Raw genomic sequence first — 14,029 nt, forward strand, 5'->3', positions numbered from 1 at the left:
TGCGAATGCAGTTTACGCGCAAATTTGCTAAAAGATTTTCTGCACTAGCAATTTCCAGATTTATGGCAATTTCTAACAACAACCAATGTGAATTGAAAGTCCAGAACTTTTAAAATGTATCTGAACTTTCTTATCTAGAATCTTTGGAGAAATATCTCGATAATTTTTATTCGTTTATTCAGATATGGTGTTTTTTTGGTTTAAATAAATTTTCCTTTGATAGATTTCATGAACGATATAAAAGGTAACACTGTTTATCAAAATGAAAGTAGAGGGAAATTTCCTGTACTAATTATAACATAATTATAATACAAGAAACCTTTAATTTCTCTACACATAAAATGGACTCAAGCATAATTTCAGAATTGTAAGTACTAAAACTGGAATATCTTAAGTTACACTAAAAGTTTTTCTGTCTTATCTTCTTTGACAGGTCTCAACTTGATTCATAGATGGTATAAAAGAATTAGAAAACTATATTTGAAACAATAATGTTTAGTTCACCGTTAAGAACACATTGGAATCAAAAGAGTAACTTAATTAATAGCATTCTTTTTTTAAAATGAATAATGATATCAATAATCCATTTTCTAAAGAGGCATTCTTCATTCCATTCCACCTTTCTTGATTTGGTTCAATCATCAGTAGCAGGACAGCGATAAAGGAACTTAAACATGCATAAATTATCTGAAGCATAACATTTTCTTGAACTATATACGTATATATACGTATACTATTAACACTATCAACACTATTAAACTAAAAAGACACCGTTATTAATTCTACATGGTATGAAAAATTGATAAATTAGTTGAAAAAATATGATACATAAAAGAAAAAAAAGAACTTATAAACACAATAGAGAACTTTCTCTGTTTAGAAATTTTCAAGTGAAACAGACATAATTCAATTTTCGAAAAGTGACATTTGTATAACAACTTTATAAATAAGAATATTCCCCTTAAATCATTTTCAATAGGACAGCTATACAACACATATCAGAATCAGTGTTTGTGGGACTGTGTCGTAAAGTGGGGACGTCACAACTGGTGGCCATGAGGAGAGATGTGATAGACATTAGGGATTTGGTGGACAATAGAGTGAGAACGAGTGATGAGAACAGTAGGATAGTGAGTGGAAGTCAGAGAGAAGGATTCAGACTTAAAGAATCAGATGTAGACTATATGTTCTGGCCAAATAATGCCCGTGTGATCTGGGAATTATCTCAGTATTACAACACACACAGAAAAACATTGATCCTCTGTGACTGTTCTGATAGTCCACCAGGATTTACTTTGTTATATTTATTGTCACCAAGCAGGTATAGAGACATTCGGAATTCTTGTGTTAGAATGTATAACAGAGATTATATATCTAGTTCTAAATTCAGAAGGATCATGTGCTCTTCTCATTAAACACAACTCAGCATGGACCCTGCGCCAGCGGAATTCATGGACTCTCAGAATATGACTTCGCGGACTGTTTTGTTAGTGACTTTTGGCCTCCCTCTGCCTCCTCATGGATAGACAGATGTCACACATGGCCCCAGTCTCATGTTGTTGATGACATAGTGAAAAATGGTTGCCACTTTGTAGCAATCGGACACAAGCTAGGAAGACATGAAGACCATGAATGGAGAATGTCTTTCTCTCTGGCAGAACAAAAACTTGTGTTTGCAATGAACCACTGTCAATTCCTAACGTACGGTTTACTTAAGTTGTTCTTAAAAGAAATCATTAACAATGAACTCGGTGATGATAATAATTTATTGTGTTCCTATCACATGAAGACAGTGGTTTTCTGGGTGATTCAACAAAATATTATAACTCACTGGTGTCCACAAAATCTCCTGGGGGGTTTCTGGGTCTGTTTTGAACTCATTCTTAAATGGGTGTATGAGGGGGTCTGTCCCAACTTTTTCATTGCAGAAAACAACATGTTTCGTAGTAAAATTTACGGAGAAGTACAGCATCAATTATTCATTAGACTGTATGGATTGTATAAGAAGGGCTTAGCAATCTTGTTACACAGTCCTTCCATTAGTTCATATATAATAAATGTCCTTCAAAACCCCAGACTCTACATCTGTACAGATGATCATACTCTGATTTCTGAAGCTGAGTTAGACGCAAACCTGTTTTCAGAAATAAATAAACATGACAACATATTCGCATCAAATCTTCAAAGGAATATGAAATGTTTACATATTGTTTAACAGATATTAGGTTCACATCCTTTCACAGAGTATCAATTACTGTAAATCACTTTTTATTCGCGAGAACTTTATTTTCGCGTAATTACGCGAGACAATGAGATCGCAAAAATTTTATTTACGCGTATAAAAGTATTCTGTATGATAATATAGAGTAAAAACAAGAATTCGTGAGAATTATGTCTCGCTAATGAAGAGTCAATGACTATCTCGCGTAAATAAGGTGTCGCGAAAATTTTGTGATCTACAGTACTTATGCTACAGAGAATAACAGTGTCTGCCCTTCAGAAAACAGCTTTCATATTAGACATTGATACATACACACATAAAAAGAAACTGAGGTATATAGCTGACAAAATCTCCGGTCACATGCTGAAATTAACAGCCAAGTTCGGTTGTATTACGGACATGCTGTACATAGCCATGTATCATTATAAGAAACTTAAATGCATTGAAGCTTTAACTATTATAGAGATGATCAAGGTCAAATTAGCACAGCCTTATGTGTTGCATAGGATAATTGGGGATGAAGAAATGTATGTTGAGGCTTTAGGGGGACAGTCCTGGTTTATGAAGTTTAGAGAAGCAGCTGTATGGAATATCAAACTGAACAGTAACATCCTTTACATCAATGAATTGATACTAGAACAACAGTCTGCTCTACAGAATAACTGGCCTGCAATATTTATCCCACCCAATATACTGTTATACATGTTAGAGATCTTGTGCTACAGACATGTAGACACAAAGAGAGTACATAAAGCTCTAGATGATCTACAGACCCTAATTTACTGTGATCAGAGACAGTATATACCATTCAGAGATATATCATGGCAGATTCTGGGGATCTGTCAACAGGTGACAGGGAACTTCCAGGCTGCTCTATACTCATACCAACAATCTCTTAGGCAAAAACCATATCACAAAATACAAACAGCTACAATTATCAGAATTATTATATTGGTGTTCAGACTTTATTTCAATTAATTGTTGTTTGTAAACTTAAGGTAGTTATACGAATAATATATATTGTGGCAGATTCTTGGGATCTGTCAACAGGTGACAGGGATCCTCCAGGCTGCTCTATACTAATACCAACAATCAGACAAGAATCATGCCACAAAGTACAGCTGAAGGGAAGAGAATAAACGAAATTTTCATATAAAATACTTCATATTGTTAAAAACTGATTAGATATTTTCATGATTTCTTTTTGCCGAAATTCCATAGCCAAATTATTCTCGTGAAACCTGTTTTGGGCCAGTTTATGCTTTATAATCTGCGAAAGATTATTAGAATCATAAAACAACTATGGGTTTAAAATTTTTCTTGCTTTATATTAGTTTATTTGACGCTCAATAACACAATTGTAGTAACGGAAATAATGAGTAGCATTGGGAGGTAAAAGATGAAACATAGGCCTAGCAACTTTATCGTTGTTTCGATGTAGTAAAATCAAGCTACTGATTGAAATTAGTTTCATTCATAAAATCTGGAATTTTCTATGAATCCTGATGAATGGAAACGAGGATTGCATTAATAAAGACAATTCAGCTGGTTGTCAGGGAGTGTGTCCCCATATCAAACAAGGTTATACACTCGAAATAATTTGCGCTCCTTATTTTGAAGGATATGGAGATAACGAACTGTATTCAAAATCAAAGGCCATAAAAGAAAACAAAACAGGAGCAGAGAAAACATGGACCTCCGAAACATCAGAGGTTGGATCAAATGCCATTGAGGAGTGAGCATCCCCTGCTGACCGGTCACACCTGCCGTGTTCTCCTTGTCATGATCGGGAAATAGCAGAAAAATCCGTTGTCAATTCAATGTATAAATAATGGACTAATAATTAGTATGAAAAACGTCAGCCAGTATTTAAATTTCTTTTAAATGTCATTGATGTTATAATAAACAATTAATTTGAAGAAAAAAAATTGTTTGTTCTCGATTCTTTTCAAAACTCAAATACATTTAAGTTACATATGTATATAAAACTTAATCAAGTAAAGTATTTCATTGTGTATTTACTGGAAAAAAAAGCTAGTCATGCGTGTTTGACACATTTTGAAAACAACACTCATGGTAAATTTTGAAAGTATGTTATATGTTACAAAAGCATTCCTGAGGATCATGCCAGAGACTTTAAGGTCTTAGATTGGTCCATAATTATTTACATTATCATCAGGGATATAATTGTCTAACAGATCTAAAACAGAATCAGTCAATAAAACACATAAATTGTGTAGAACACAACTTGAAGTAACTAGATTTCAAGCTCTTTCAACAGGTATCAGTGGCGGATTAAAGGGAGGGGGGCGCACCCGGCGCGCGCCCCATAAGATTATCAAAGTAAGCGTAAATCACAGTTTCGTTTAGAAAGTGTAAATATATCTACTTGGTAGACCTCTTTTTACCCTACAAAAGCAGTATTTCATGTAGCTGAAGGTAATATTGAATATGATCACACTGGAAAGAAAAATAACGACCTCAGCTGTGTGTAGGTTGATAATGTTTTTCTTGAGGTTACATTTTTCGTGTTTATAATAAAATCTTCTTCAAGGGAAGAATCACCCGCGTTGCCCCATACCGGTAGTTAGAGCGTCTGCTCTAGAGTTGAGAGGTAAGTAGTTGTTCTGTACGAAGCGGGATCGAATCCCACTGTGGTACGCGGAGAGCGATCCCCCGTATAAACCAAGGTCCCGTGTCCCAGTAGGAGCTTGCATGAATAAAAAAACCCTCATTGCTCAATGGTTGCGCCTGTCTAGTTTAGTGCAAAATTTGCATCACTCCACCGGCGTGGTGGTGTTTCCATATAAGTGGAAAATTATCAAATGGGACGTTATATAACATAAAATAAATTCTGAAAGGAGGGAAAATCCAGAGTTACAGTGGAAAAAGCTTTCAAAAATAATTTTTATTCCATTCGATTAATGGCACTATACTCTTGAAAATGAAACAAATCATAATATGTTACCAAACAGGATAGAAATGGGGATAGCATATACAAAAGTTTAATCAATAAGAGTTTATTTAGAGGATCATAGCTGAATTATCAGGCTAGATTAGATATTAGAGTGGATTTTTAAACACTTTTTGACCTGAAGTTTTATTTCCACATTCACCAATTAAATATGTTGAGTCCTTGATGTTGAACTTTTGTAAAGTGAACAGCTGAACAGGAACAAGGCTATTTAATTAATATTGATATTTGTTATGTAATGGCACGTTATACAGAGTTTTAACTCTGACTTTAAATGCACAGAATATAGGACTATATCCCTAAACTTTCACTTTCTCAAAGTAAATAATTAAAGTCTTATAATGTATTCCAATTTGTGGTTCCATCTCTTACGAATAAAATTCATTTATTTATATAATATATAATGTTTACGTATGTTTTGTTAGAATTTATATACAAGTATGATTCCATTAATTAATAAAAGACATCACTTATTTTCAAATGATTACAAATCATAAATATTATTGTCCTTTTTGTCATGAAATATAGGAATCTTAAAATAGGGACAGATTCTTAACTTTCTATTTTTTTCATATAGTAATAAAAAAAAACTAAATTAAATTTTTCATATAAGATTTTTATTCAAACAATTATTAATATAAATCTAGAATGCATTGAGGTAAAAGAAAACTGTCGATAAATTAATTTATTATCAGTGATCCTAGGGAAAAAAAACTAAACGTAAAAATATATCTTAACCTAAAAGTAGGAAATATTATTTAAAGGCTTTTTTACTCCTTTTATTAATTCATTTTTCCGCCATTCAAATTAATAATATTTTATCATACTTATCTATCGACAAACATTTATGAAAATAATGTTCAGCTTTCAGGGTTCAAGCACAAATTTTTGAAATGATCAGATAATTCCAGGGTTGTTCAGAAAATGTGATATGAGCAGGAAAAATCATATACATTGTACTAGATTATAAACTGTGTATAAGTTAAAATTTAACAAACATCTGATTTTTTCTGAACACATTAATTTTAGTAATTACATTCTTGAAATCCCGCACTGGTGTTCTAATCTCTGTAGCTGTTTGTATTTTGTGATATGGCGCATGTCTGAGATATTGTTGGAGTGAGTAAAATCAACCTAGAGGTTTCTTGTCACCTGTTGACAGATTTCCAGAATGGTCCACGTTATGTCCATGTAATCTAAAGGTATAAGCTGTCCCTCGTCATAGTGAACTAGGGTCTGTAAATCATCTAGAGCTCTTTGTGCTTTGTCTGTGTCTACATATGTATAGCACAAGACCTCTAGCATGTTCATCATTATAAAGGGTGGCACATATAATGAAGTCCCATTGTTATGTAAAGAGGACTGCTGTTCCGGCACTAATTCACTGATGTAATTGATTCTATTCTCAAGTTTGATATAGCATGCCAAGGCCTGTCTCATCTTTGTAGACCAGGTTTGTCCCCCTACAGCTTCAATATACTTCTCTGCATCTACATTTGGCCTGTTCATCAAACATGGCTGTGATAACTTGACCTTGGTCATTTCTATAATAGATAAAGCTTCCATGTATCTATGTGTCTTGTAATAATACATGGCTATGTACATCAAGTCAGTAATACAACCGAATCTGGCTGCTAAGTTTAGCATGTGACGGGAGATTTTGTCAGATATATACCTCAGTTTGTTTTCATGAAAATAAGCCTCCGTGTTTAATATAAAAGCAGTTTGCTGTAAGAAAGAAGCTGCAAGTCGTCGTAGCATAACGACTTGATACTGTGTCAAAAGAGGTAAACTTATCATATGTTCTAATGTCAGTAGATATTTGATACAATCGTTTAATTCGAGTGATGATCCATAGGTACGCATTTCATAAAAGAGTTCGATATCAAAATTAATCTCGGGAATCAGAGCGTGTTCATCTGTACAGATGGAGAGTCTGGGGTTATGGATGGCATCAATAATGTAAGAACTGATGGAGGTAATGTCTAGCAAGGAAACAAAACCTTTCTCATACAACCCATACAGTCTAATAAATAGCTGATGTTGTGCTTCACCATAAATTTTACTCAGAAACATGTTGTTCGCCGGAATGAAAAAATTAGGACAGACTCCCTCATACACCCATTTAAGGATAAGTTTAAAACAGACCCAGAAACACCCCAGGAGATTTTGTGGACACCAGTGAAGTATTGTACTTTGTTGAATTACCCAGAAAACGGCTGTCTTCATGTGATAGGAACACAGTAATTTATCATCATCATCTAACCCACGGTTAATTATTTCAGTTAAGAACAATTTAAGCAAGCCATAAGTTAAGAATTGACAGTGGTTCATTGTGCACACAAGTTTATTTTCTGCCAGAGAGAAAGAAATTCTCCATTCATGATCTTCGTATATGCCTAGCTTATGACCGATTGCTACCAAGTGACATCCGTTCTTTACTATATCATCCACAACATGAGGTCGGGGCCATGACTGACATCTGTCTATCCATGCGGAGGCAGATGGAGGCCAAAAATCACTGACAAAACAGTAGGCATTATCATATTCTATTTCTCCATCAATCCCGCTAACGCAGGGTCCATGTGGATTGTCATTAAATGGTGATTCAGAACACTTGATCTGTGTATATTTAGAGCTAGATATATAATTCCTGTTCTTCATTCTAACACAAGCTTCCTGGACATGTCTGTCCATGCTTGGTGACAGAAGATATAACAAAATGAATCCTGGTGGACTATCAGAACAGTCACAGAGGATCAGTGTAACTGTTTTTCTATGTGTGTTGTAATACTGAGACTGAGATAAGTCCCAGAGCACACGGTGATTATTTGGCCAGAACATCGTATCTATATCTGATCCTTTCAGTCTGAATCCTTCTCTCTTACTTCCACTCATCATTTCACTGTTCTCATCAATTGTTCTTACATGGTTTTCCACCATTTCACAGATGTCCGCCAAATCTCTCCTCATAGCCACTAGTTGTGAGGTACCAATTTCATCACAAAGTCCCTCGAACATTGACTCTGATATATGTTGTAAGGCAGTTTTGCTGAAAAGATTTATGTCAAATTTCTGTATCTTATAAGTATGGTATTCCGTTTGATTAAATCAAAATTACCTTTTTTTGTTATGTATTTCTACTTAAGAAAAAATCTCGGTATAAATTGCCGCATAATTTAAAAAAAAATTTTCTTTTGTCATCAGAATATTATTTGCTTTTTCATCTAATCAGCATCTAATAAAAATGTTATACGTAATAGGGAATATTCTATGTTAACAGTCAGGTTTTATAAAAATTAACATTGATTAACTAGTAATTACACATTGTAAAATTATTAAAAAGCTAAATTAAAATTAATTAAGTGTAAGAAACTTACAGATTTTATTTTGCTTCATGTTCACTGGATGTTCATAACTAAAACATGTTTTGTGTACATGCACATGCTTTATATTAACATTAAATTCTAATACCTATGATTTGTATTTGTTAAAAGAATTGTTAATAAAATATATTTAGGTGGATTAAATTGTATTAATTTGCTGTCATTAAAACTTACACGCTTGAAGTTGTATTAGAGTCCATTTTTACAAGGAAGATTTGGAAACTTTCACGGCTTATAATTAGTGCTAACAAAATCACACTATACTTTCGTTTCATCTAAAATGTTTATAATGTACAGATAAATCTTTATAATGTACAGGTACTTAATTTGTGAATCTGATAATGTGGAAGTACAAAGTTGGAATGGTATTTATTAAGCCCTGTACATTTATATATTTATATATATTTTACATTATGAAGAATTGGATGTTTAATTTGTTTCTAGAACAAGATGATTTAGTTCCCTGACAAAAAGGACACACCCACCATAAGCCCTACTTATACTAGTAATATATCTACAATTGCAAATTTGCTTGGAATTACAATCATTGAACAAATATTTAGTATAGTATAAATAACTAAGAGAAAGCAATCTTTATCAAAAGGATACACCTGACACGAGCCCTATTTATTGATCTGGTAGTAAGAGTAATCCGTAGTCCAAATTTTAGCATTAAACAATGGTTAAAAAATAGGATACAAACATGTCAGACAAATAAAGACCCAATAATTTTTGCAATACTAACTTTTGGAACATTAACGCTTTTGTCAGTAGCCTACCTCAGATTAAAAATGATCTTACTCAGAGCATGCTAATTGATTAGTAAATAAGTTTGGAGCATAAACACTATTTGGAAATGAAGGGAAGAGTTAAGATGATAAAGGCAAGAAAACCGTACACTTCATTGAAATGGAAAAGAAATAAACAAGATTGGGTCAGTGTTAGCAGATGCAGATAAATCTATGCTTAATTCAAAACATGCGTTATTCAGAGAGAAAAAATATAAACTATATATAATCCATAGTTTACACATTATAAACTATAAAAACTATAGTTTACATATTGTAAAACTGTATTTATCAAAAAATCTATATCTTGTGATCGCAAAAGATTGTTTTCAGTGTTAGGTATAATTTATGGTTCTGAAATATAGATAATCATGCACGTAAACAATGGCTTACAAATGTAAAATATAGATTATCGTTGTTAACTATAGTTAACAGTCCGTTAACTATAGCTTACAAGCGATTCGACACAGCAAATTTACTCATGTAATTATTGTGTATGCGTTTAGAATGCTCCGGAGCTATAACAGGAATATGCTTTCAATTCATCACCCCACTACACTTTAGCAACCGAAGAATTTTTTCAAACTTTCTCAGTTTTTTTTTAACTGAGGCAAGCTACTAACAGATATTTCGATGTATCAGAGATTTCAAGTAAGCATTTCGTAAGTAATTTTTTTTTCTCTGTCATATTATTTTCACTTTCCGTTACGGTAAGAAGGATAATTATGGAGATAACGAACAGTATTCAATCTCGAAGTCCATAAAACAATACAAAATAGGAGCAGAGCAAACACGGACTTCCGAAACATTAGAGATGGGATAATGTGCCATGGAGGAATGAGCATCCCCTGCTGACCGGTCACACCCGCCGCGTGCTCCGTGTCATGATCGGGAAATAACGGGAAAACCTGTCGTTAATTCAGTGTATAAATAATGGACTTACAATTATGAAAAACGTCAGTCAGCATTTGACTTAATGATCAATTGTATTGGCTGACAAGGTCATTGTATCGACCATAGAACTTACGAAATTATGACTTTAAACGAGACGAGATTCTTGTTTCATCAACTTGCTTGTCAATTATTTACCTCGTTTTAGAAATTACTCCGTATGCAGGTGATGAATGTATATTGCTGCACAATATAAGTAAGGGATGTTGACGATAGAAAAGTTAAAGTCATCACGTTTATCATATAGCTTGGTTGTTAGATTACCATTAACGTCTTTTTCAAGTAAAATATCAAAGTATGAAACAGATGTTTCAGAATCTTTGGTGTCTTTTATCTCAAGCTCACCAGGATATATCGTATCGACGTAGGAATGGAAATGACAATTGTTAATTGACAATACGTCTCCAATATATCTAAGTGTCGAGTTGAAGGCCACAAAAAGTGTTTTCTTCTTTTCACGCTAAGATTTTGCACAAATGCTGCTTCATTTAAATAGTAAAATAGGTCTACTAATAACGGAACACAATTTGTACCCATGGGAATTCCAATCGATTGCTGGAATACCTTGTCTCCAAAAACCACATACCCGGTAGATATTGTCAATCAGAAATTCAAGCAGCTCTTTGATGTCAACTTCAGAGTACTTGTGTGTGAAATCAGAATGTGTTTCAACAAAATAATTTTGCAGATGACCAATGACCAGGTACGTAAATTTAGTAGTTCCATTTTTATTGAAAAAGCAGTTGTCAATGATATCAAAATGCCTGGACTTTGATTTTTCTTTGGGAACGGTTGTGTATAAAGTTGAAAAGTCGCAAGTTTTTTTAAAAGCTGTTGATTTAGGTAAACTCTTGTGATTTCAAATTGTCTAAAAGTTCTTTGGAATTTTTGAGTATCCAGTGTATTCCCCTTGATTGCTTCCTTTGAAATTATCCCTCTTTGAGCTACTATTTTTAAATACGTACCGGTATGTATGACAGAAAAAATAATTGGAACTTTTGTTTATATAAATATTACATAACTTATATAAGTGAAAAAAAAACCTCTTATCTTTGACTCACAATCAAGTTTAATGACAAATTTAAAATTTGGTGAATAATGAAGGAATCGCTGCCTGTTGACCTCTAAAATGATGGCATACAGAAAATAACTCACGCTAAAATTTGTAGTCACCATTTCGTAAATTCTATGGTCGATACAATGACCTTGTCAGCAAATACAATTTATCATTGAGAAAAATGCTGAGTGACGTTTTTCGTACTAATTGTTATTCCATTATTTATACACTGAATTGGCGACAGATTTTTACGCTATTTCCCGATCATGACAAGGAGCACACGGTGGGCATAACCGGTCAGCAGGGGATGCTCACTCCTCCATGGCACCTTATCCTACCTCGGATGTTATGGAGGTCCCTATTTGGTCTGCTTCTATTTTGTACTGTTTTATAGACTTTGATATTGAATACTGTTCGTTATCTCCATATACCTCTTGAAAACTTTTTAAAATTCTATATTGGTTATAATAATTGTGTAAGCAGTGATAGTCATTGGGTCATTTGGCTGACTAATTTCATTCAGATTGGTAGGCCATTGATTTACATTGAATTCGACTGCGGAATATTATATCTACCTGATCAAAACATTGCTGTGGCGCAGTGGTTAGGGTGTCTGCTCTAGAGTCGCTAAAAAGGAGTTGATCCTTACGTCGGGGGTTAGAATCCAACTGTTAGACTTGGAGACCGGTCCTTCGGATGAGACCGTATAAACCAAGGTCCCGTGTCGCAGTAGGCTCTGGCACGAAAAAGATCCAACCCTTCTCAATGGCTCCCAGTGACGAGTATGACAAAACTTACAGCTCTCCACCCGTAAGTGGTTGCGTCTCCATATAAGTGAAAAATGCTCGAGAGGGACGTTCAACAACATACAATCTATCAATACATTGCTATAGAACTGTAAGAGAATGTGAAGGTTTCACAGGGGATGCTTACTCCCCGTGGACAACTGATCACATCTCTAGAAGTTAATTTCAGGGGTTCGTGTTTATTTCCTCTTCAAACATTATATTTTTCTAAGATTTTTTCAGATAAATCAACGTTTGCGATCTTCACCCATTTCATTCTTTTTTCTGAAAAACACATTTATATTCTCCAAACAAATGTTCCAAAAATGAACTCGCAAACTTTATGTACGCAATCAAACATTGTAGCATTACCAACACCAAAAAGATTTCCATTTGTCTTATATTCTACTGAAGACGCCAACCAGCAGCTTGCAATATCCACCTTCTTCTTTACACCCAACAATTCTTGATTTTAAAGTCATTTACACAGAAGTCAAAGCATTTTCCAACTTTTAACAAAATGTTAAGAAATCTTCTTTATAAGTCATAAATTTAATTCGATCGAATCAATCAGTAGGTCGGATTTATTTTGCCCCCGTAATCGAAGATTCGGGGGTACCGGTAAATATTTTTTGTCATGTCCGTCCGTCTGTCTACCTGTCTGTTTATCGATCTGTCTGTCTGTTTGTCTGCAAAAACTTTAACATTGACCATAACATTTGATTAAGTGAAGCTATGACTTTCATGTTTCACAGGTGTATTCCTTGTTACAAGACCTTAATTAAGGTGCCACCAAATTTGACATTTTGACCTTGAACTTATACAGGTAGTTTGACCACTTTTACACAAAAATTTCAATTTTTTCAGCAATAACATTTGAACAGTAGATACTAGGACTTTCATACTTCACATAATTCTATTTATGTGACAAGACCTTCCACTGGATACCAATAATAAAAACGATTACCTTGTGACTTTGACCTAGGAGATTTACGTATTTATGAAAAAAAACAACAACTTTATCCTCGGTCATAATTTTTGAATAGTTACTGCTCGGGCGTTCAACCATCACATATGTAATTTTTGTGATAAGAATTTAAATTGGATACCAAAAACATTTCTCCTTTGACCTTGACCTTTGATTTGCTTTTTGAAAACATACCCTGATCGTGATTTTAGAAGGGCTAAGGCTTTCATATTTCGCATAATTATTACATTTGACATGACTTTTCATTGGAAACCAAGAACTTTGACCCTTTGACCTTGGACTTTTACTTAAAAAAAAAACATAACCTTGACCATGACTTTTGAACGGTTAGTGCTAGGTCTTTATAACTGATTTTTTATATAATCCTTGTGACAAGACCTTTCTTAAGAAACCAAAAACTTTGACCCTTTGAAATTGTCCCTGAATTTTGAGCTACATTTTCAAAAACTTAGCTGAGGCTTAGAGTTAGATAATCTCCTTATTTTAAATGACAATCTGAAGACTTACTTACGGTACATTATTCTCGTCTGAACACCCAGCAAATTAAATTTTACTTACGTATATTTGAATTTACTCGTGTGTAGATTTGCACACTTAAGCACATTTTCGTTGTGTGAAGGGGGTTTTGCATTTACAACTCAATTCACTTTAAGTCCTTGATTTTACAAATCATTTGGGCATTTCATAATTACTAAAACACATTATTAAATTCATGTATAAAATTACAATTAAATCACAACTCTGAATATGCAGATATTCTTGACACCTACATTTTGAACTTTTTAGCAAGCACTCTTGATCTGCTATACTGCGAATTCCATTCAATTTATTTATTGATACACTAATCATATTGGCATACAGTAATGTTACATACAAGAA

The 14,029-nt window shown here is 33.7% G+C and overlaps 1 protein-coding gene and 1 pseudogene across 1 annotated transcript; one reads left to right on the forward strand and one right to left on the reverse strand.

Annotated features, from left to right (window-relative positions):
• The first annotated feature begins 979 nt into the window (after positions 1-979).
• LOC134241043 (uncharacterized) lies at positions 980-3,199 on the forward strand (annotated as a pseudogene).
• Positions 3,200-6,329: 3,130 nt separating this feature from the next.
• On the reverse strand, positions 6,330-8,216 carry LOC134241041 (uncharacterized). The gene has a single exon (XM_062723137.1). It carries the CDS (start codon positions 8,214-8,216, stop codon positions 6,330-6,332), a length of 1,887 nt encoding a protein of 628 aa, XP_062579121.1.
• Positions 8,217-14,029: the final 5,813 nt, after the last annotated feature.

The sequence above is a fragment of the Saccostrea cucullata genome, unplaced genomic scaffold (assembly GCF_032062105.1).
Source record: "Saccostrea cucullata isolate Sc308-1 unplaced genomic scaffold, CSIRO_AGI_Scuc_v1 ctg3125, whole genome shotgun sequence".
Taxonomy (NCBI): Eukaryota; Metazoa; Mollusca; class Bivalvia; order Ostreida; family Ostreidae; genus Saccostrea; species Saccostrea cuccullata.